The sequence below is a fragment of the Linepithema humile genome, chromosome 4 (genome assembly GCF_040581485.1).
Source record: "Linepithema humile isolate Giens D197 chromosome 4, Lhum_UNIL_v1.0, whole genome shotgun sequence".
NCBI classification, from domain to species: domain Eukaryota; kingdom Metazoa; phylum Arthropoda; class Insecta; order Hymenoptera; family Formicidae; genus Linepithema; species Linepithema humile.
The window spans coordinates 6,320,912-6,342,933 of record NC_090131.1 but is presented as its reverse complement, the minus strand read 5'-3'; the positions used below and the strand labels follow the sequence as shown (position 1 = coordinate 6,342,933).

Sequence of the window (22,022 nt, the reverse complement as noted above, 5' to 3'; positions counted from 1 at the left end):
AAATCGATCGCTTAATCGACGACTACGGTCTCAACAAAGTAATAGTGTTATATTAAAATTGTCACGATATTATTTTGCAATTTGACTGAATTGTAGAATTTAACTTAAATTACATAATAATGTTAAAAATTTGCATGCTAAAAAAACAGTTGCGAAAATATAAAACGTAGAAGAAAAAGATGAAAAGTTATCATTCGTAGACTCGATCTCCGTCAAACGCGTTTTAATACTAGCAGAGACATGGTCAATATAGATGATCATTTGAATCTCAATCGAATATTGTTGATAGCAATTGGTTTGTGGCCTTATCAAAAATCAAAACTTGCACGACTTCAATCAATATATTGTTATAGTATGCTTATAACTATTATTGTATTTCAGGTATGTTATAATATTTTAATTATATTATTACATACAATTGTGCGATATATTCTAATTTTATCAAGCCGCTTTGTGAATTGTTAATTAATTTAGAATCGATATTTCTTTAATTAAAAGCGAATTAACTAATTAATAATTGATCATAATGGTGTACTATTTTGATCAACAATAAGTTAATACAAGTGAAAAATAAGATTTTATTCTTCACAATTTAGATGTATTTTTTAAATAGATTACATTTATAATTTATAAATATATATATGACGTCTGTGTGGTTTGTTGCATTTGCAACACTAGTCAATCACTCGTGGTGCTCGTGGAAAATACTCGCGCACGCGAAAAAAGATTGAACACCAAGAATTAATGTGAGAACACCAGACTAATTTATTGACACAAAAACTACGAACTCAATCAATATATAACAATTAATGTAAAACACTTTTACAAGAAGTTAATCGCGTGATAAAAAATCTCTTTGTTCGCGTCAGTATAACGTTGAGGTTTACGACTCAGCATCAATATCTTCTTTTTCGTTTACCCATCTTTAGGCGACTTTATTTATCAAATATGATTGACTTTTCTGGCGATATCGATCGCCAAGCACAGCTGATTACAACGACGCAGATACAAGAATATCTATAAAATAAATTTCTGTATTGTATATGTATAATATGTATATAATTATTTATACTATAATATACATATGTATTTATTGTCACATATAAAAGTTATGCTATAATATATAGTATAAAATATTAATTTATATTTATATATATATATATATATATGAAATGGTAACTAAAAACGTAACATTTATGAATTCATATGCTAGACTAAAGAATGATAAAAAAGATTAAATTTTTTTAATCTAATTTTAAGTTGAAAAATGATTATTTATAGCTTACAACATTTGTGACTTCAAAATGTACTATTGATCTTGTAATCCAAGTTTTTTCTGCCACGTCTGCTGTTACTGGTGCAACAATAATGTATAACTGGTTTTATATTAACAGTGAAACAGTAAGTTTATTATCAACACATTCGGTCAAGTAAGCATTTGAGATAATTAATATTGCCTATTAGTTTTTTTTTAAAACGCTACTAAGATAAATAGCATAAGTTTATTAAAATAATAGATAAAATATTCAACGGAGCAATTACAACGCATCTGCAATGATTTAAAAGATAAAAACGAAATTGCCATTATAGAACGATACGGAAGCCATGTAAAACGTTTCACAGTTGTAACCATATGTAAGATAATATTTCTTTATTCATATTACACTTTGTACTTAAATTAATTAAAAAGTTTGTTATCAAAATTTTTCGAGTTATAAATATTATCACATTTAAACTCATTTAAAATACCTATTTTTACTATTGTATTATTAACATACCAGTTATTTATGTTGTTTAGCGGCTTTCGTATGTGTTTCATCGTTTGTAATGGGTTACCAATTATGGCCAATTTTTCACGACATTCTTTTATCTACAAAAGTATCACGACCACGTTCATTGATGTTGAAGACTGAGTACTTTGTCGATCAAGAGAAATATTTCTACTTACCACTATTGCATATAAATATATCTTTTTTCATAGCATTTTTTACATCGGTAGCAGTAGGGACAACGATCATTGCGTATTACCTATATGTTAGCGCAATGTTTCATATTGCTAGGTAAAACAATAAGGATCAAGAAAATAAAATTCTGTTTTTTTTCATATTAGAGTGAAAGTAGAGTGAGTGAAAGTATTTATCTTGCAATAAGAATATGCTAAAGTATCAAAAAAAATTGTATACAATTATTTTCTTAACTTTGCTTTAAAAACGGAAACTTCGATAATATAAAATCAAATTATATAATTAAAAAATTTTATTTTAATTAATGTTTTTTCCCTTTATTTCTCAATATTCTCGAAATTTGTTTTGACATTTGATCTCTGTAATATTATAAATTGCAATTTTACTGATACATGCTTATTTTGTATTATACATTGGCATACCAAAATTAATACTCAATTATAAAATCATAATTTACATTTAGTTATTATTTATTTCCATATAATTATAACAATGTTAAATTATTTACAGTTATCGTATCGAGCACGCAATGCAAATTTGTACAGTACAAAGTATCATCCTACTAAACGAGAAGATGATTTATAAGAGAATAGTTTGTGCTGTAGATATTCATCGCAAAGCTATGATGTAGGTATTAATCCCATAATCCATAAAATAAAATAAGTAATAACTTGTTTGCTTGTTTTTGAAGGTTTTCTGACCGTTTAATATCCAGATTTCAATTAACATCTATGATTTTAATAATATTTGGAGTGATGGATTTGAGCCTGAATTTTTATCGTGTAAGTTCAATTTTTTTCATATTTGTTTACAAATATGTCTTTAATTAAATTATACAATATTTTTTATGTTTTTATATTAATAAAATTTATTAGAAGAGGAAATGTTTACGTTGCTATATGTTAAATTGTAATTCAAAAGTTATGCATAAAATATTGTTATATAATATTAAATTGTAAACCGTTTAAAATAATTTTTATGAACTAATTTAATTGAAATTCTTGCATTAGACTCTTGAGACTATATCATTGGGATGTAAGGATTTTTTAGTGCCTTTTCTAATAGCATCTATTAGTTTAATATATTTATTCTTAGCCAACTTTGTTGCACAACAAATTATAGATGACAATAATCATATATTTGCGACTGCGTAAGAAATATTTTGCTATTTATCAAATTACATCTTAATTTTGCTTTAAGAAGCTTACTGATGAAAGTTAAATCAAACTTCCGTATTGCTTAATTTTTTTAATGAAAATTTCTTTCTAATATGTTCTGTTTTTAACTTGCTTTCCCATTTTAATGTAAGTATATACATGCTTAGACAAATGTAAAAAATAATCAGAAAATAATACGAGAAAAATTAAGAAAAAAAGGAAAAGCAGAAAAAAATATGGAAGTTTGGCTGTAGAAATAATATCTTACGTAACAAAAATGTACACTGCGAAGATTATACATGCTCTTATATTTTTCTATTTATTGATTTTTATATCATATTATTATTACATGTAGATATAATATTCGATGGTATCTAGCTCCTATACATGTACAAAAATTGATACTATTTTTATTGCAAAGAGGAAACAAAATATATGGTTTAAATATTGGTGGATTGTTTCTAGGGTCTTTACAGTGTTTTGCTACGGTATGATATATTTTATATATCATATAACATTAAATATATTTCAATTTTGTTTTCGTATTTGAAATAGACATAACAATATCTTTTATTACAGCTTAGTAATGCATCCGTATCTTACTGCAGTGTCCTGTATTCTATAGGATTATAATGAAAACACGTATTAATTGAGACATATTAGCATCGACATAACAAAAAATGGTTTGGAATATTGTATTTCTTTTTAAATAAAACGTGATTTAAAAAATATATGTACAAATAAAAGTAATGTAATATTAACAATACCGACCGCAATTTCTACACTTTAAAATAATTAACAAGTTTAAAAAAGACAATATCAAACAGCACGCATGTCTAAAATCGGGACATAAGACGTCTTATGTCCCGATTTTGGACATGCGTGCTGTTTGATATTGTCTTTTTTAAACTTGTTAATTATTTTGGACATGTGTGTTGTTTGGGTAATATCATTGTCGAAAATGAAGATCCATATTATTTTGTAGTGTAGGATTTACTAAATGAAATAACTCACATGCACATACAGATTTCGTTATGAGAGAGATAGTTACATATTTAGTTTGATTGTTATAAATAATAAATATGTATTATATACATAAAATATAAGTGAACGCGAAAGATATTTCACTAAAAAGTTATCATTATAGATTTCATATGGTTTATTCTCAAAATAATTAACAATTTCGTATAAGTATAAGCATTGCTATAAGACTCAACTCCGTATTTTTATTGAAATTTACTATATCGTACATATTTCATTATCATATAATATAATACTATATAATAGTCATATGGAAAAAATATAATATTTAAAAGATATTTTACATGTTTTATACAACTGCAAAATGTAATAAAATTTAAATAAAATATATTTATATAAAAAAACAGCTTTAAATATATATATATATATATATATATTATGTTTTAAGATGTCTGCGTTCGTCATTTGTTACTTGTCGGTTATCATTGTTTTCTAATGATTACCAGAGGCACTTGAAAATATACATTGTTTTATGATACATGTTATTTTACGTCATTTTACAAAATAATAATCACAAGAAACATTTCTAAAAACACACAATATTTTTATATAAAAAGCTACTACTTAGTCTTTTTACTAAGAAATTTTTACTAAGAAAGAAACTTTCAGAAATTGAAGAATTCAAAACAAAAATAACCTTGTCAGATTTTTCATTTCTTCAGGAGAAGAAAAAAACATTCTGTTATCCTTTCAATAGAAACCACTCACACAAACTTTCTAACAATATAAATCAAGGCATGAATTGTTTTTATGAAAATTGGTGCAACCACACAGTAAGTTCCACCGGTGACTACTAGAATATGCTATTATCTTAATTTCCTCAATTTTTGACAATAGTTGTTTTTGTTATGAACCCTCCAATTTAGTTTAATGGATAAAATTAAATACAGAGCATTAACATTAGTTTAATCCTACCTTAAAAGAGGCATATTATTTACTTTTGAGGCCTCTTTTCGGTTTTCTGACGGTTAGCGATCGGATGTTATAGAGATGATTGCGTTTGACAGTTTGTATTTTGACAGCTTTATTTTAACAGCTGTTTGACAAGTTTAAAGTGCTTAAACAGATACAATTAAACGAATATAAAAGAAAAGAACAGAAAAAAGGCGCGCGTGTAACGCGCGCTGTTCTAGTGATATCACAAAGCAGCGAAAATTTTTCATCGACTTCATCCCCGTCGAACGTATTTTAGCGCAGAAACATGATCAATATAAGTAATCAATTAAATCTGAATCGAAAAATATTCTTGGCAATTGGATTGTGGCCTTATCAAAAATCAAAATTTGCTCAATTCTATTCAATATGCTGTTTTAGTATTCTGGCAACATTTATTATATTTCAAGTATGTTATAATTTTTAAATATTATATACATTATACAATACATCCTAGTTTATCAAGTTACTTTGTAAATTTTTAATCAATTTGGAATACCTACTTCTTTAACTAAAAAACAGATTAATTTATAACTGATCATAATGGTAAACTATTTTGTTTAATAATAAGTTGATACAAATAAATAATTAGATTTTATTCTTTAGAATTATTTTATTCTTTAGATAAATGTTATGCTATAACTAAAAAAAATATATATTTTTATATATGAAATGGTAACTAAAAATGTCGAATTTATGATTTAATACGTTAAACTAAAAATGATAAGATAGAACATTTTTACATCCAATTTTACAGAAAATTATTATTTATAGCTTACAACATTCGTGACTTCAAAATGTACAATTGATCTTGTTATCCAAATTCTTTCTCCCACGTCTGCTTTTATCAGCACACTAGTAGTGTACTACTCGTTTTATAATAACAGTGAAACAGTAAGTCTATTATCTATTGCATATTTGTACGGATAGGCATTTGTGAAATAATTAACATTAATCAACAGTTTTTTTTAAACATTACTAACACAAATGGCATAAACTTATTAAAATAACAGGTGAAATACTTAATAGAGCAGTTACAACGTATTTGTGATAATATAAAAGACAAAAACGAAATTCTCATTATAGAACGATACGCAAATCATGCAAAACGTTACACAATTATGTTAATAAGTAAGATAATGACTTTTTATTTATATTATACTTTTTGTAAATCAATTTATTGAAAAGTTTATCATAAATTTTTATGTTTAATCTCTGGTAATTAAAAATACCAGTTTTTACCACTGCGCTATTAACATACTAGTTATTTATAATGCTACTTAGCGGTAGCCGTGTATGGCATATCATGTGTAATGGGTGTCCAACTATGGCCAACTTTTTGTGACATTATTTTATCCGCAAAAGTGACTCGTCCACAATATTGGTTGAAAATGGAGTACTTTATTGATGAGGAAAGATATTTTTACGTATCGCTATTGCATACAAATGTAGCTTTGATTATCGCATCTCTTACGACAATCGGAACAGGAGCATTGATCATTGTGTATTTTCAATACGCTTGCGCAATGTTTCAAATTGCTAGGTAAAACAATAAACATAAGAACCAAATAAATATGATTCTGTTTTTTTATGTTTGATGATTGAGTATTTGTTTTAAGAATATGATAAAATCTACAATATCATTAAACAATTTATTTCTTAGCGTTGCTATAAAAACGGAAACTTCGATAATATAAAATCAAAGTATGCAATTAAAACAATTTTATTTTAATTAATAATAATTTTTTATCACTATTTCTCTACATTTATAACATGTATTTTGATGTTTGGCCTCTTTAATATTGCGAGTATTGCAATTTTAATGATACGTTATTATATTTTGTATTAATACATCGTTATATTAAAATTTAAACTATTTGATTACAATATTATTATTTACTTTGTAATATTTTTATATAATTACAATAATTGAATTATTCACAGTTACCGTCTCGAGCAGGCAATACAGATTTATACCGTACAAGGTGTCATTCTGCTAAATGAGAAGATGATTTATAAGAAAATAGTTTGTGCTATAGATATTCATCGCAAAGCTATGATGTTGGTATTTATCCCATGATACGTATATAATATGCGCAATAACATATTTCTTTATTTTTGAAGGTTTACCGACCAAATAATATCCACATTTCAAATGCTATTAATGATTTTACTAATATCTACAGTGATTGTTTTGAGCCTGAATTTTTATTGTGTAAGTTTAGGTTTGTTATTCTTGTTTATGAATAGGTATATAATATCTAATTGTAGAATATTTTTAAATGTTTTTAATATTTAAAAAATTTTATGGAAAATGAATTGTAGATTGAAGCAATAATCTGTCATTATAATGTATTGTGATTAAAATGAGATGTATAATTACTAGAATATTTACTATTTAACTATTTAATCACTACTTAAATTTACAAAAACACAAACATTTTTTTATTTATAAAAATGTTTATGTATATTGACACATATTACGTTATAATTCGAAAATGTTGCATAAAATACTATTCCAAGTTGTAAACTATGAAATTATTCGATTATTAAATTTACATGGGTTTTTATAAATTAATTCAAACACTAAAACTTTTTTATTAGGCTCTTAAGGCTGCGTCATTGGGATACATAAAAGATTTTTTTACGCCTTCTTTAATAGGATCTGCTTGCCTTCTATTTTTGTTTCTATGCTGCTTTGTTGTACAACAAGTTACCGATGAAAATGAGCATATATTTGTGACCGCGTAAGAAATAGTTTGCACAATTTATCAGATTACACAGTAATTTTGTTTTAAGAAGTATATTGATGAAAGTTATATCAAACTTTTGTATTTTTTTTTACTTGATTTTATTTGACGAAAATACTATACTGATATGTTCCGTATCTTATTTGAGCTTTTATTTTAATACAATTAAATGTGAAAAATAACACAACATGAAACAAAAAATAATAAGATAAAAAAGAAAACCAGAAAAAATAGAGAAGTTTGATTATAGAAATAATATCGTATACAAAAAGATAATATACATTCTGAAAATTACACTTATTTTTCTCAAATGCATTGATTCATATTATTTTATCGTCACTTATAGATACAAAATTCGGTGGTATCTAACTTCTGTGCGTATACAAACACTAATATTATTTTTGCTGCAAAGAGGAAACAAGCCATATGGTTTATATATTGGTAAATTGTTTCCAATATCTCTACAGTTTTTTGCTACGGTATAAAATATTTATTATATATCATAATACATTTTACATTTTTTAATTTTGTTATCTTATTTTAAATAGATAAATTAATAAATTTTATTACAGATTAGCAATACATCCGTTTCTTACTGTGCTGTTATGTATTCTGTAGGATGGTGATGTGAAAACGTGTCAACTAGAAGTATATTAGCATACACATAACAAAAAATGGTATTAAATATTGTATTTTTGTTACATAGAACACGAGTTAACAAATGCATGTACAAATTAAAGTGATATAATGTTAACAGTACTGACTACAATTTCTAACCACATCATTTTAAAATAACTAACAATAAGTTTAATAAAGAAAGTATTTTATCGCCAAATATTTATTTTGTTTTTTTGCAGTGTAAATTTTATTAAATAAAATAACTTACGTCTAGATTTCGTTAAGAAAGAAATTATTACATATTTTATATATAATATGATCGTTATAATTATTAAATATATATTCTATACATATACAATGTAAGTGAACGCAAAAATATTACAATAAAAAGACATTATAAATTTCATATTGTTCAATTCCAAATAAATTTTAAAATTAGGATTTTAAGATCAAGATTAATTATTTTGCATAAGTATAAATATTGCTGTAAGATTCGACTTCGTATTTTTATTCGAATATACTATTGTACAGATTTCATTATCATATAATATAGTCATACGGAACAAATATATAATATTTAGAAAAAATTTTACATAAAATGTTTTACAAATCACATTAAAAAAATAAAATTTAAATAAAATATGTTTATATAATAAAGATACAGCTTTAACTTAAATGTAAACATAATGTTTTAAGATCTCTCTGTGTTCGTCATTTGTTACTTGTCGCTTATCATTATATTTTAACGAATATTAGATTTTTAATGATTAGCGTTTAAAAACATATATTGTTTCATAATACATATCATCTTAAGTCATTTTACAAAATGATATGTACAAGAAACATTCACTCTAAAAAAACATGTATATAATCATGATTACAAAATTGTACAATAAATATAATCAAAACTTTTTTTAGAACATTTTTCTATAAGAATCTTCTACTGTCTAATTTTTTTACTTAATTTAAAAATCTAGTTCAATAGATAAAGTTAGCTATAGAGCACTGATTTGATGCTATTATTAAGCGTCTAACTTATGTAGTTTTCATTCGAAAAATTCTTTTATATTTTGCAAGAAAAGGAGATTTGTTACATTTCTAACAACATTATCAATCGCTTAATTCTCGACTGCACACTTAACAAAGTAATGTAATAATGAATTCGTTGCGATCCTACAAATTCTTACTATTTTGCATCATATTATTTTGCAGTTAGAATGAATTATAAAATTTAGCTTACATAATAACGAAAAAATTAGTGTGTTAAAAAACAGAATTTGAGAGATATTTAGCCAAGCAAAAAGTGAGAATGAGTGATCCTTCAATTTCACCTCTGTCGAACGTGTTTTAGCACTGGCAGAAAAATGATCAATGTAGGCGACCAATTAAGTGTCAATCGAATACTATTGCTGGCAGTTGGATTATGGCCTTATCAAAAATCAAAGCTTGCTCAATTTTATTCGATATGCTGTTTTAGTATTCTGACAACTTTCATTATATTTCAGGTATGTTATAATGTTTTAATTATATTATTATATAATTGTTACAACACATCGTAATTTTATTAAGTTACTTTGTAAATTTTTAATCAATTTTATATTTCCTTAACTTTAAGAAATAGATTAATTTCTACATGACTGATCATAATAATAAACTATTTTATTAATAATAAGTTGGTAGAAATAAATAATTAAATTTTATTTTTTAGAATTATTTTATTTTTTAGATAAATGTTATAATATAACTGGAAACAAATTTATTGTTTTTATATATGAAATGTTAACTACCCGAAAAAAAATGGTATAATATGGTCAGATGTAAATATATATAATTAGTGATGAAAAGATCTGATAACATGTAATATTTTATATCAGCGCTCGAAATTAGTTGCACATTTCGAGCCGATTCAGGAGACGACGCCTCCTGTTTCCCCACTACCGCCCAGCCGCTGGCGGCCGAGCCGCCGATTGCTCTGGCTCAGGAGCGTTTTATATTAGAAATAAGCTGAATTGTTTAGGCATCTCTCAGGAAATCGTAACATTTTCTTCACTACATAAATAATGTTTATTTTCATTAATATATAATATATATATATATATTTAATTATTAATAAAAATAAATAACATTTGATTTATTTTTTACTTATAAAAAAGAAGGGGGAACAGGAGGCGTCGTCTCCTGAATCGGCTCGAAATGTGCAACTAATTCCGAGCGCTGTTTTATATGATTATATATAAAATTACATATGTCACATCTTTTCATAACTAATTATATATATTCACATCTGACCAATTATACCATTTTTTTCTCGGTAAGAAGTTGAATTTATGACTTAATACGCTAAATTAAAGATGATAAGATAAATCTTTTTTAAATTTAATTTTACAGAAAATTTTTATTTATAGCTTACAACATTCTTGACTTCAAAATGTACAATTGACCTTGTTATCCAAATTATTTCTTCCACGTCTGCTTTTAACAGCGCACTAGTATTGTATTGCTCGTTTTATAATAACAGTGAAACAGTAAGTTTATTACACATTTGCACATTACTTATTGCACATTTGCATAAGAATTTGTGAGATTAACATTATCATCCGTTTTTTTAAACACCAATCAATTTTTTTTAAACAGTACTAACAAAATAGTATAAAAACTAAATAGTATAAGTTTATTTAAATAATAGGTAACATACTTAATGGAGCAGTTTCAACGAATCTGTGATAATCTAAAGGACAAACACGAAATTACCATTTTCGAACGATACGCAAATCATGGAAAACGTTACACAATTATGTACATAAGTAAGATAATGGGTTTTTATTTACATTATATTTTATATTATATTTACATTTATATTACACTTATATATATATATATATTTATATTTTTATTATATTTATATTATACTTTTTGCAAATCAATTGATTAAAAACTTTTGTTATCAAGGATTTTTAAATTATATAAATTGTCATGTTTAAACTCATTAAAAATACCAATTTTTATTACTGTATTATTAACATAGTTATATATAATGCTGTTTAGCGGCTTTCGTATGTGTTATATCGTTTGTAATGGGTGTCCAACTATGGCTAACTTTTCGCGACATTATTTCATCCGCAAAAGTGTCTCGACTACAATGTTTGTTCAAAATGGAGTACTTTATTGATGAGGAAAGATATTTTTACGTACCGCTATTGCATACAAATGTAGCTTTGATTGTCGCATCTCTTACGGCAATCGGAACAGGAGTATTGCTCGTTGTGTATTTCCAGTATGTTTGCGCAATGTTTCAGATTGCTAGGTAAAACAATAAACATAAGAACCAAACAAATATAATTCTGTTTTTTTCGTATTTGGTGATAGAGTATTTGTTTTACAGTAAGAATATGATAAAATCTGCAATATCATTAAACAATATGTTTCTTAGCGTTGCTACAAAAACGGAAACTTTGATAATATAGAATTAAAATATGCAATTAAAACAGTTTTATTTTAATTAATAATAATTTTTTATCAGTATTTCTCTATATTGATTAGATTTATTTTGATGTTTAGCTTTTTTAATATGACGACTATTACATTTTTAATGATATGTTATTATATTTTGTATTAATACATCGATATATTAAAATTTAAACTATTTAATTACAATATTATTATTTACTTTGTAATATTTTTATATAATTACAATAATTAAATTATTCACAGTTACCGTCTCGAGCAGGCAATACAGATTTATATCGTACAAGGTGTAATCCTGCTAAATGAGAAAATGATTTATAAGAGAATAGTTTGTGCTGTAGATATTCATCGCAAAGCTATTATGTTGGTATTTATCCCATAATACATATATAATAATGCGTAATAACATATCTCCTTATTTTTAAAGGTTTTCCGACCAAATAATGTCCACATTTCAAATGCTATTAATGATTTTACTAATGCATGTAGTGACTATTTTAAGCTTGAATTTTTATTGTGTAAGTTTAGTTTTATTTTTGTTTATGAATATGTACATATATAATCTAATACAATATTTTTAATTTTTTTTAATATTAAAAAATTTTTTTGGAAAATGAATTGTAGCGTGAAGTAATAATCTGTCATTATAACACAATGTAATTAAAATAAAATGTATAATTAGTATTTAAGTTTACAAAAACAAACATTTTCTTATTTATAAAAATGTTTATATATGGTATATTAACACATGTTACACGTTATAATTCAAAAATTTTGCATCAAATATTATTTCAACTATAAAATTATTTCACTATAAAATTATTAAATTATTAAATTTAATTTAGTAGTAATTAAACTTAAATTTATTTTTATAAATTAATTCAAACACTAAAACTCTTCTATTAGGTCCTTAAGGCTGCTTCATTGGGATATACAAAAGATTTTTGGATGTCTCCTATATTAGGATCTGCTTGTTTTCTATTTTTCTTTGCATGCAACTTAGTTGCACAACAAGTTACAGATGAAAATGACCATATATATGTGACTGTGTAAGAAATATTTTACACATTTACCAGATTACATTATAATTTTGTTTTAAGAAATTTCTTAATATTAATTATGTCTAACTGTTATATTTTTCTTGCTTGATCTTATTTGACGAAAATAGTACTAATATGTTTTGTGTCTTTTATTTGAACTGTTATTTTAATATAATTAAATGTGAAACATAATACGAAATAATAAGATAAAAAACGAAAATCAGAAAAAATATGGAAGTTTGATTGTGTAGAAATAATATCGTACACAAGAAATTAATATACACTGTGAAAATTACACTTATTTCTCAAATGCAATAATTTATATCTCATTATCATTATATATAGATATAGAATTCGGTGGTATCTAGCTCCTGTACGCATACAAAAACTAGTACTATTTTTACTACAAAAAGGAAACAAGCCATTTGGTTTGTATATTGGTAAATTGTTTCTAGGATCTCTACAGTTTTTTGCTATGGTATAAAATATTTAATATAATACATCTTAATGCACATCAACATATTTTAATTTTGTTATCTTATTTTAAATAGATAAAACAATAAATCTTGTTCCAGGTTTGTAATACATCCGTATCTTACTGTGCTGTCATGTATTCTGTAGGATGGTGATGTAAAAACGTGTCAACTAGAAGCATGTTAACGTAGACATAACAAAAAATAGTATTAAATATTGGATTTTTTGTTAAATAAAACATTAATTAAGAAATGTATGTACAATTTAGTGCAATGTTATGTTAACAGTATATACTGACCACATCACTTTAAAATAAGTAACAATAAGTTAAAAAAACAATTATTTTTTTGCCAAAAGTAAATATTTATTTTGTTTTTTTGCAGTGTCGGTTTTATTAAATAAAATGATTCACGTTCGGATTTCGTTATGAGTGAGGTAGTATTTAGTCTGATTATTATAATTATTAAATGTATATTCTATACATAAGGTGTAAAGGAATACAAAAGATATTTAAATAAAAAATTATCGCTATAAATTTCATATGGTTTATTCTCAAAATAATTAACAATTTCGCATAGATACAAACACTGCTATAAGACTCGACTCCGTATTTTTATTCCAATTCACTATTGTACATATTTCATTATGATATAATATACTTATATGGCAAATATGTATAATATTCACAAAATACTTCACACATATCTTTCGCGATCGCAATTTAATAAAATTTATATAAAAATTCTTTGTATAACAAAAATAGCTTTAGTTACATACATCATGTTTTGAGATTTCTTGCATTCGTCGTTCATTATTTGTCATTACTTCTTAACAATTACTAGAGGCACTTGAAAATATATATTGCATCGGTCAATTGAACCGAAGGCGATTGGGTTGTAATACTTTTACATGTATCATCTTAAGTCACATTTTACAAAATATTAACTACGAAAGACACTCGACCTAGAAAAACACGCGCACACTCACATAATCATATTTGTTATCTCGTTGATAGTTGTAGTCTTAGTTTTATCTACATTTTCCTACTCTAATATTGGCTTTTTCTTACAAATAAACTTTTATCAAGAGATTAGTTCAATTATTTGCATTTTAAGTCTTATTCCTTTTATTGTTTAATGGATTAATAATGCTTATCCATTTAAATTCTCTCGTTTTATCACAGTGTACGCTGGTGTACACTACATATTATTGAGCTTAGCTACGATATGATAAGATAACGCTGTATTGGCACGCTTTGCATAATAAAAAATTGAGAGATATACAAAAAGTATATATGTATACTATAAGAATATATCTACAATAATTTAAAGTACATAGGTTTTTCAACAAGTATATTTTATATCTGTTGAATACTACAAAATATACTTTATACGAGCAATAAGTTTTGTCCTCATTGTCAATAAAATATATGGAGCTTTATTTTTGTCTGTCCACGATATGGAATATCTATTATTTAATGTCTATTTCTAAATTACTATGAGTCGAATCCTCGAGATACTTAACATTCTCGATCAATATCTCAAATATAATAACTTAAATCAGTGGCACTGTTAAAATATGCATTGTTCTCAATTAAGGCACTTTGAATTCTTATATATCGCAACTACATATACAAATTTTATGTTGACATAAAAATGATCCATATTAATATTATAAAATTACTCCTGCTCCTTTAAAAAAGTGGTGTAAATTTTACAATTAAATAGATCACTAATATTACAAATAATTTCATTCAATAATTTATGTATCTCATATAAGATTTATTTCAAGAAAAAAGCAAATTACTTCTCGCAGAAAAAAAGATGACAAAATTAAAGATCACGTTTAATGTACATCAGTCATGGAATCTAATATATTGAACGCATAACTTTCGTCGTATAAATAGCAAATTTTAAGCGCGACTATTTCACCGATCAATAATAGAATTAAATTTCTGCTTTTCGTTGATAAGCATGGGTCATTGAATCATTTGCAAATATCTATTTTCTTCCAGCAAAGAGCTAAGGGAAGACGTCATATCATTGACAACCATATTAGCACTAGCAGGTAGAGGTTGCGGTAAAGACATAGGATGCGTCGAGCTGGAGACATTAGTTTCGTGAGTCTGTGCGGTGCCGGACCAATTCCTGCACTGTTGGACGTATTCTAATGTTCTGCGATAGGAATCCTGCCTCATGCCTTGAGGCGGTTTTGCCGGCGAGCCCTGCTGTGACTGACTGATATCTCTGCACTGTATCTCTGGTAGTGGTCCACCGTGTTGATCGTGATAACATTGGTTCCCGTAGGGCCACGGGCAATTGCAGTTGTATTGCTGATGAGCTGGAGGATTGGTGCGCGCTTGACAGTTATGCGCACAGGTCTGTTGCTGTTGTTGCATTCTGCAATTGGTCTGTTGAGCGTTACAAAGTTGCGGTGACGTCCTCTTCGAAGCATTGCCATCATTCACCTGACGATGCGTGCCATTGGGATGAACGCAGTTGGCAATTTGCATACAGGGTGTCGCAGTAGATTGTTGAGTTTGTTGCTGGCAACCTTGGAGGTTCGTCAGCGTGGTCATCGGTTTGCTTTGATTCGGAAGATTCAGTTGAGAGCAGTGCGGCGACATTGGACCGCACTGATTGGTCACCGGAGGTTGTTGGGCAGAATGCATATTGGGTATATGACTATTTGACGTTGCCATAGGCCTCGCGCATTGACCGGACTGATTACATTGCGCATTTGGATGAGCGATGGCCGACGGATTGGACATGGGCGCGGTCGGCTGCGGGCAGTGCGGCGACAATTGCTGACAGTTATTCGTTAATCGCATCTGCACAGTGTGACTGGATGGTATGCATGTTTGATTGGAATGATGATTGGCCTGTCCGGTAGCATTGCCGGTGCAGTTCGCGCTCATCTGACCCGTGCAACCGTAAGCCGGATAGTAAGCGTGATGAGCATGGTTCTGAGGACAATTTCTAGAGAGCTGGGCAGAGTTTTGAGGCAGATTTTGCGGCGCGTGCTGCGGAGCCAACGCGCCAGCTGCGGGAGACGTCAGTGGTTGATCGCTCAAATGACTCGAAGCGTAATGAGAACTCGGCGACATGACTTGACCCGTAGCTGGACTCGCCACTTGTCCGCCGGTGACTTGAGATCCATAATTTGGCGGTGGACAATACTGCGACGGAGGTTGAGTGGCGCGCGAACTTGGACACTGGCCGTATGACGCGGAAGAAGGATTCTGATAGTTCGGACAAGGCTGAGCAGGTTGCTGTGCGGGTTGCTGAGAGGGATAGCAGTTCTGTTGATGCGGCTGATGCGATTGATTGTAATTGCACGCGGGCTGCATCTGTCGCTGGAAATGTAAAGGATTCGTGCATATAGGCGATTGACAGATAGGTAGAGGGCTATTGCGATAATTAACTTGATTTCCACCCGCTTGAACCTGTAACGGCAATACCGATTTACGGAATTAGAAAAAATTTACGTGACGTGAAAAAAAACGTCAAGAGTCTGATTATATAACACGTTGATTACCTGATTTAAATATTGCATCATTTCATCCGGAATGACCAATTTATTTTCCACCATTTCACCTTCACCCACCTCATCGAGTATCACCTCTTGATTAGGATGCAGCTCGGGCAGTTGCGCCGATCTTGGCCTCGGCGGAATCGGAGGCGTAGTTCTTTGAACTTGATTACTGCGAATAGGCTCGGACATTCGTCGATCACCAGATGGTTGAGTGCAATGACCGCTCGGGTTGTTCCATTCGCCTGGCATCGCCTGAATGTTCTGCAAATAAATGTGATATTGTTTAAAACTAACATTGTTTGTCACGTTCACATAAAATTGCAATGTAAAGCGTACCTGAAGAGACATGTTTTGCGTTTGAACGACGAGATTACTTGTTGAATAAGGTCCTTGGAGATGACTGGGCGGATTGATTCTGCCGGACGTGGTGCTCATTTGACTGCTTCTTCTAGACGTGCCAGGACTGATCGGGTCGTAGAAACTTTCCGGTCCAATGGGGCCCATTCTGACAGCGCTAACGCCGCTCGCCTGGCTGCTTCTTCTGCTGCCGAAATCCGTGGATCTCATGCTACCGTAATAAGTGCTAACGGTGCTGTTGCTGTCCCGTCGTGGCTCGCCGAGTGGCTGCAACCTCAGCTGAAGATCGGACAGACTCGTCTGCCGTGTCTGTCCACCACCGCTCTCCATCTTCAGATCCGTGATTCTTCTGTTGAGATCGCCGATGTTCCCTTGTGGCGCGATGCCGCGAATCCCTCGCACATTCGCCACGCCAACCGACAAATTCGGCATGCCTTTGGCATTCAGTCTTCCTTTCAAACGATTTCGTGATGTGGGCGGTGGTGCTTGTTGTTGTTGCTGCGATTCCATTCCGCCAACCTGTGAAAAAGCAAGGCAAGATTATCTAAAATTAGAGATTAAGGAATTTTAAGAAACCCATTTTATTTTATTCTACTAATGTAATCTATATACATATTCACAGCAGTCCAAAAGACTCACCATGGCACGTAGCGCTACAGGAAGGTCGGCAATATCTAAGTCATCAGGTTCTTCGTTCCATGGTTCCTCAGCAAGAGCAACTCCGTCGCCTGTAAGAGCGCCAACTCCGACGACCTCGTCGTTGCAGCCGCCTACCAACGGACTACCCTGTTGCTGCATCATGCTAGGCGGACTATTAGCTTCACTCTCGGACTTGACACTTGGACTCGACAAGCTGGGCGTCTTCGGATGAAGATCCTCGCTCCTGCTGGGACTATGACCGCCTGCACCGGCTTCATCGCTGCCACCGCCATCGCCACCGCCGCCTTTGTGCTTCTTGTTCGCGTAGAATTCCGCACCATGAACGGTCTTGACGTGCTTTCTCAGCGACGATGGATCTGTATACCTCTTTGTGCATCCAGGAGCTTTACAGACATACGGTTTCTGCATATGAAAGAAAAAATTATCAATAAAATAATAGAGGTTTTAAATAATAACTATTTAATCTGTTACAAGTTACAAAGTAATTCAAATAGAACATAGATTATCATATTTAGATTTATCTTATTTGAATTTTATCTTAATTAAATTTGTTTTCTCTCTTTTCAATAGTCAAGGAAGAAGAGAATAATACTTACCTCATTGGAATGCGTCCTGTTTTGATGTTTTGCTCTGTCGCTAGCGTTGCTGAAGGCTTTGGTGCAGCCAGGATATTCACAGGTGTATGGTTTTTCTCCAGTATGAGATCTCAGGTGAGTTTTGAGGTTCTCTAATCGCGAGTAAGCTTTAAAGCAACCTTCAAACTGCACACAAAAAATATTTAATTAATTAATAACATAATACAATTATTTAACATAAGATTGAAAAATAACGATGAATATTTTATTCAATAATTAATATATAGAAACAGATAAAAAGATAAAGAGTAAAAAAAACAAATCTTTAGAAAATATATATTGTGTTAAAACATTTAGGATTGATTTTTACATTGCTTTCCTTTTTGTAATTGAATTATTACACTACCATAATTTTTCTTGTACTTAAACTTGATGTTTTTGCTTTCATATAACGCGCCAACCTAAATAATCACGTGATTCAAAACGATTGTGATTCGATCATAATAGCATGGATGCCGACGTAAACTGATCAGCTATTGGTCAAATTTGTGACGTCATGCGTCTCATTTCATACATTTGAATTTTCAACACCGCTGCTCCTTTCGCGTCAAGCGCCCTCAGTGCTACAGTCTAGCTGCGTGATCGCTCCGCGTTTTCGCATTTTTTTCCCGTCTCAAGTTAAATCCGCGGACAAATGAGAGTCGAAAGTACCGAACCTAGCGATGGGCAATCGTTTCGAAGTATTAGTCAAGTCGCGTGATTGTGATTAGTGCGTTAACCGGCATTCGCGATCAGTGTCCGTTGCTTCGCGTTTCGTCATACGACTCTATTTCAGAATACCCGCGTTTCGCGTATATCGCGCTAGTGACATTGCTGGCTAGCATCGCGAATGCTATTCATGATTCGCAGTATTGAGGAACATCAATGGAAACATCAAGTGATCGCCGCAATCAATTCATCGAAACAGGTAATGACTCTGTTTGTCTAAAAAATTGAAATATTCGCTGCGTAATTATATGAAATGAGACGCATGATGTGACGTCACGAATTTAACCAATAGCTGATCAGTTTGCGTCGAGCATCCATGGTATTACGATTGAATCACAATCGTTCCGAATTTTCGCGTCATTTTTATTCGTTCCGGAAACATTTCACGCATAAATAAGCGTAGAAAGTCCCGAATCCAGCAATAAACGATTTCACCCATTCGCGATCACCGCGCTCCTCGGCATTCGCGATCAGTACGCGTTGATTCGTGTTTCGTCGTACGGCTCCATTTCCGAATTTGCGCGTTTCGTGCGTATCACGCACTATTTGCTTCACCGACTAGCATCGCGGAGAAGCATCTATTATTCGCAGCATTAAGAAGCATCAACGGAAGCATCAAGTCATTGCAATGAATTTATCGAAACAGGTAATAGCGCCATTTTTTGGGAAATGGAAAATTCGCTGCGTAATTGCGTGAAATTGGGCGCGAATATGACGTCACGAATTTGATTGGCAGCCGTATCGCCAGTTCGCGTCGAGCTCTTGCGGCATCAGAAACAAATCTTGAACGCTCCGTGTTCTCGCGCCTATTATACTTCTCCCAAGTAATTTCCGCGTATGATTGAGTGTCGGAAGTGCGAAATCCGGCGACAGTAATTGTCTCGTAGCATTAATTGGCACGTACATATAGTGATCAGTCCGTTTTTCGGTCTTAATCAGTGTTCGTCATATCGTATTTGTTAGGACTTCATTTTTGAATGCTTACATTTCGTGAACGATGTAAGTGCCATCTATCATCCAAGTGTCACATTTATAAAACAAATACAGCATGATGGTAAAGCAGTTATCCATCTTACTCTCTCAGTCGAACCATAACAAATATGCTATACAGATGTCATGAAACTAATTCATGTTTTTACCTTGTTTTTGATGTCATGAAACTAGTTCATGTTTTACCATGCTTTTACTTTTACTACATAGCTACATGCAATAAACCCGCAGGGATGAATCGCACAGTCATTTGTGCTTAGCAAACCCACAGACCTGAGCTCACACACACTGCGATCATACACACACACATACACTTACACATATACACAGTGAATTACCACCCCGCTTCATTAACGCCCCCACCAGACCCAGATGGCCGTAAGAGGAGAGATCCTTCAGTGCCATTACACATTTACTCTACTCTACTCTAAACGCAATGAGAATCTATTAATCTTTTCTGTTTTAATGAATTTACACTTGCTCGACATCATTAATTAAATTGTTCTAGCCACATTGTTAATTTATATATGTATGTCTCCTTTTTATCGTCTTACGAGTGGCGATGTTCGTAACAGAAATTTATTTTTCCATCATCGATTTATTTGCAGCTCTAACAATTTTCCTGTTTTCTAATTGCAGTGTTAAGTTATCTAACATGGACAAAGGAATATTAAGAGGAGAATCGAAGAACCTCTACGACGAGTCGATTGAAACAGATGATCTCGCTTGTATTGTCAACACGGTGCGTCGTTTCTCGGAATTTTTACACCATTCAAAAACACGTGCGTTACAAATCGGGAGTGTCGAATGTATTTTTAAGTAATCGTATTTTAATGCGTTCGTTAGTCTATTCAATCGCGATCGCATGTGTTTTCAGTAATGAAGCAGTTTCGTTATCGCGTTTATAAATATCATATATTTTGTGTTTGTAGATACAATCGTTTTCCGGGAGTGCCGAATAAATTCGGGAGTGTCGTTTTAGTGTCGCGAGTGAGTAAATAGTGCAGTGCATTGAGAAGTACGTCGAGGAATTGCCGGAGTAGCGGATCAACCGAGGAATGAATGCAGCTTGTCTACGTATCGGTGAGTAATTTTATTCAAATTTTTCTTTTGCAAAATTTAAAATTACTTCAATGCACTGCTAAGAAAAATTTAAAGTTTAATAAATTAAACTAGGCAAATGTAAAAAGCAGGAAGAATTTAAAGAAAGTTTAATAGATTCACACATGAAAGCATTTATTGAAAGTATAAGAAAATTTGCAATAAATATTTTAGTTTTAGTTATGTATGTCAAAACCGATTTTATCTCATATGATCTCTTTCATTTATTTTTTTGAATGATTTTATTTAAAATGGTTGAAGAAATGCAAAGCAATTTGATAATAAAACTTTCATGCATATATTATTGGATCATAGAGCCAAAGTAAGATAATATAATAATTACATTTTGTGTAAAACTTGTCAAAATTTTGATAGCAAAATTGAAACTGTTAATATAATGAAACTTACGAAAAATGTTTTATATATAAATATATTTAACATTATTGCTGAATTTAAGATTTCAAATTAATTGCAAATTTTCTATTTTTATATAAACTTACTGTTTTAATAATCGGTAATCAACAATTAATAAAACGTGCGTTGAACAGTAATATTTATGAGGTTTCTTAAAGTCGAAGGTTTATCAGCATTTGCG

General features: G+C 30.2%; 3 protein-coding genes and 2 long non-coding RNA genes across 10 annotated transcripts in view; 4 read left to right on the top strand and 1 right to left on the bottom strand.

Annotated features, from left to right (window-relative positions):
- Positions 1–73: 73 nt before the first annotated feature.
- LOC136999439 (odorant receptor 22c-like) lies at positions 74–3,852 on the top strand. 3 transcript variants are annotated; one of them, XM_067353554.1, is made up of 10 exons: positions 74–381; positions 1,282–1,401; positions 1,518–1,635; positions 1,799–2,060; positions 2,475–2,591; positions 2,656–2,746; positions 2,975–3,114; positions 3,477–3,491; positions 3,587–3,609; positions 3,701–3,852. In XM_067353554.1, exons 1-10 carry the CDS (start codon positions 241–243, stop codon positions 3,703–3,705), a joined length of 1,032 nt encoding a protein of 343 aa, XP_067209655.1. In that variant the 5' UTR covers positions 74–240; the 3' UTR covers positions 3,706–3,852. The 3 variants fall into 3 exon arrangements, with proteins under 3 accessions (XP_067209655.1, XP_067209654.1, XP_067209656.1); XM_067353553.1 differs by having other exon boundaries at positions 3,477–3,609; XM_067353555.1 differs by lacking the exon at positions 74–381 and adding an exon at positions 486–746 and having other exon boundaries at positions 930–1,401; positions 3,477–3,609.
- Positions 3,853–3,951: 99 nt separating this feature from the next.
- On the top strand, positions 3,952–8,599 carry LOC136999440 (odorant receptor 4-like). The gene is made up of 9 exons (XM_067353556.1): positions 3,952–5,504; positions 5,870–5,989; positions 6,109–6,226; positions 6,380–6,638; positions 7,040–7,156; positions 7,220–7,310; positions 7,700–7,842; positions 8,192–8,324; positions 8,418–8,599. The coding sequence occupies exons 1-9, from the start codon at positions 5,364–5,366 to the stop codon at positions 8,469–8,471; spliced, it is 1,176 nt and encodes a 391-aa protein (XP_067209657.1). The 5' UTR covers positions 3,952–5,363; the 3' UTR covers positions 8,472–8,599.
- Positions 8,600–12,313: 3,714 nt separating this feature from the next.
- LOC136999455 (uncharacterized) lies at positions 12,314–13,888 on the top strand. The gene is made up of 5 exons (XR_010889824.1): positions 12,314–12,446; positions 12,835–12,977; positions 13,314–13,446; positions 13,544–13,695; positions 13,826–13,888. It is a non-coding gene; the product is annotated as an uncharacterized lncRNA (long non-coding RNA).
- Positions 13,889–13,973: 85 nt separating this feature from the next.
- ci (cubitus interruptus) overlaps positions 13,974–22,022 on the bottom strand; it is a 75,326-nt gene continuing 67,277 nt past the window's right edge. For 3 of the 4 annotated variants that reach the window (XM_012366523.2, XM_067353480.1, XM_067353481.1), the window contains exons 8-12: positions 18,590–18,754; positions 17,973–18,395; positions 17,313–17,852; positions 16,980–17,237; positions 13,974–16,887 (exon numbers count right to left, since the gene is read on the bottom strand). In XM_012366523.2, coding sequence (XP_012221946.1) covers positions 15,421–16,887; positions 16,980–17,237; positions 17,313–17,852; positions 17,973–18,395; positions 18,590–18,754 — 2,853 coding nt within the window. In that variant the 3' untranslated portion in view covers positions 13,974–15,420. The remainder of the gene's footprint in view (positions 16,888–16,979; positions 17,238–17,312; positions 17,853–17,972; positions 18,396–18,589; positions 18,755–22,022) is intronic. The other variant, XM_067353479.1, reaches the window with a different exon arrangement.
- LOC136999454 (uncharacterized) overlaps positions 19,398–22,022 on the top strand; it is a 147,278-nt gene continuing 144,653 nt past the window's right edge. The window contains exons 1-2 of the long non-coding RNA XR_010889823.1: positions 19,398–19,535; positions 20,966–21,409. This is a non-coding gene — a long non-coding RNA (uncharacterized lncRNA). The remainder of the gene's footprint in view (positions 19,536–20,965; positions 21,410–22,022) is intronic.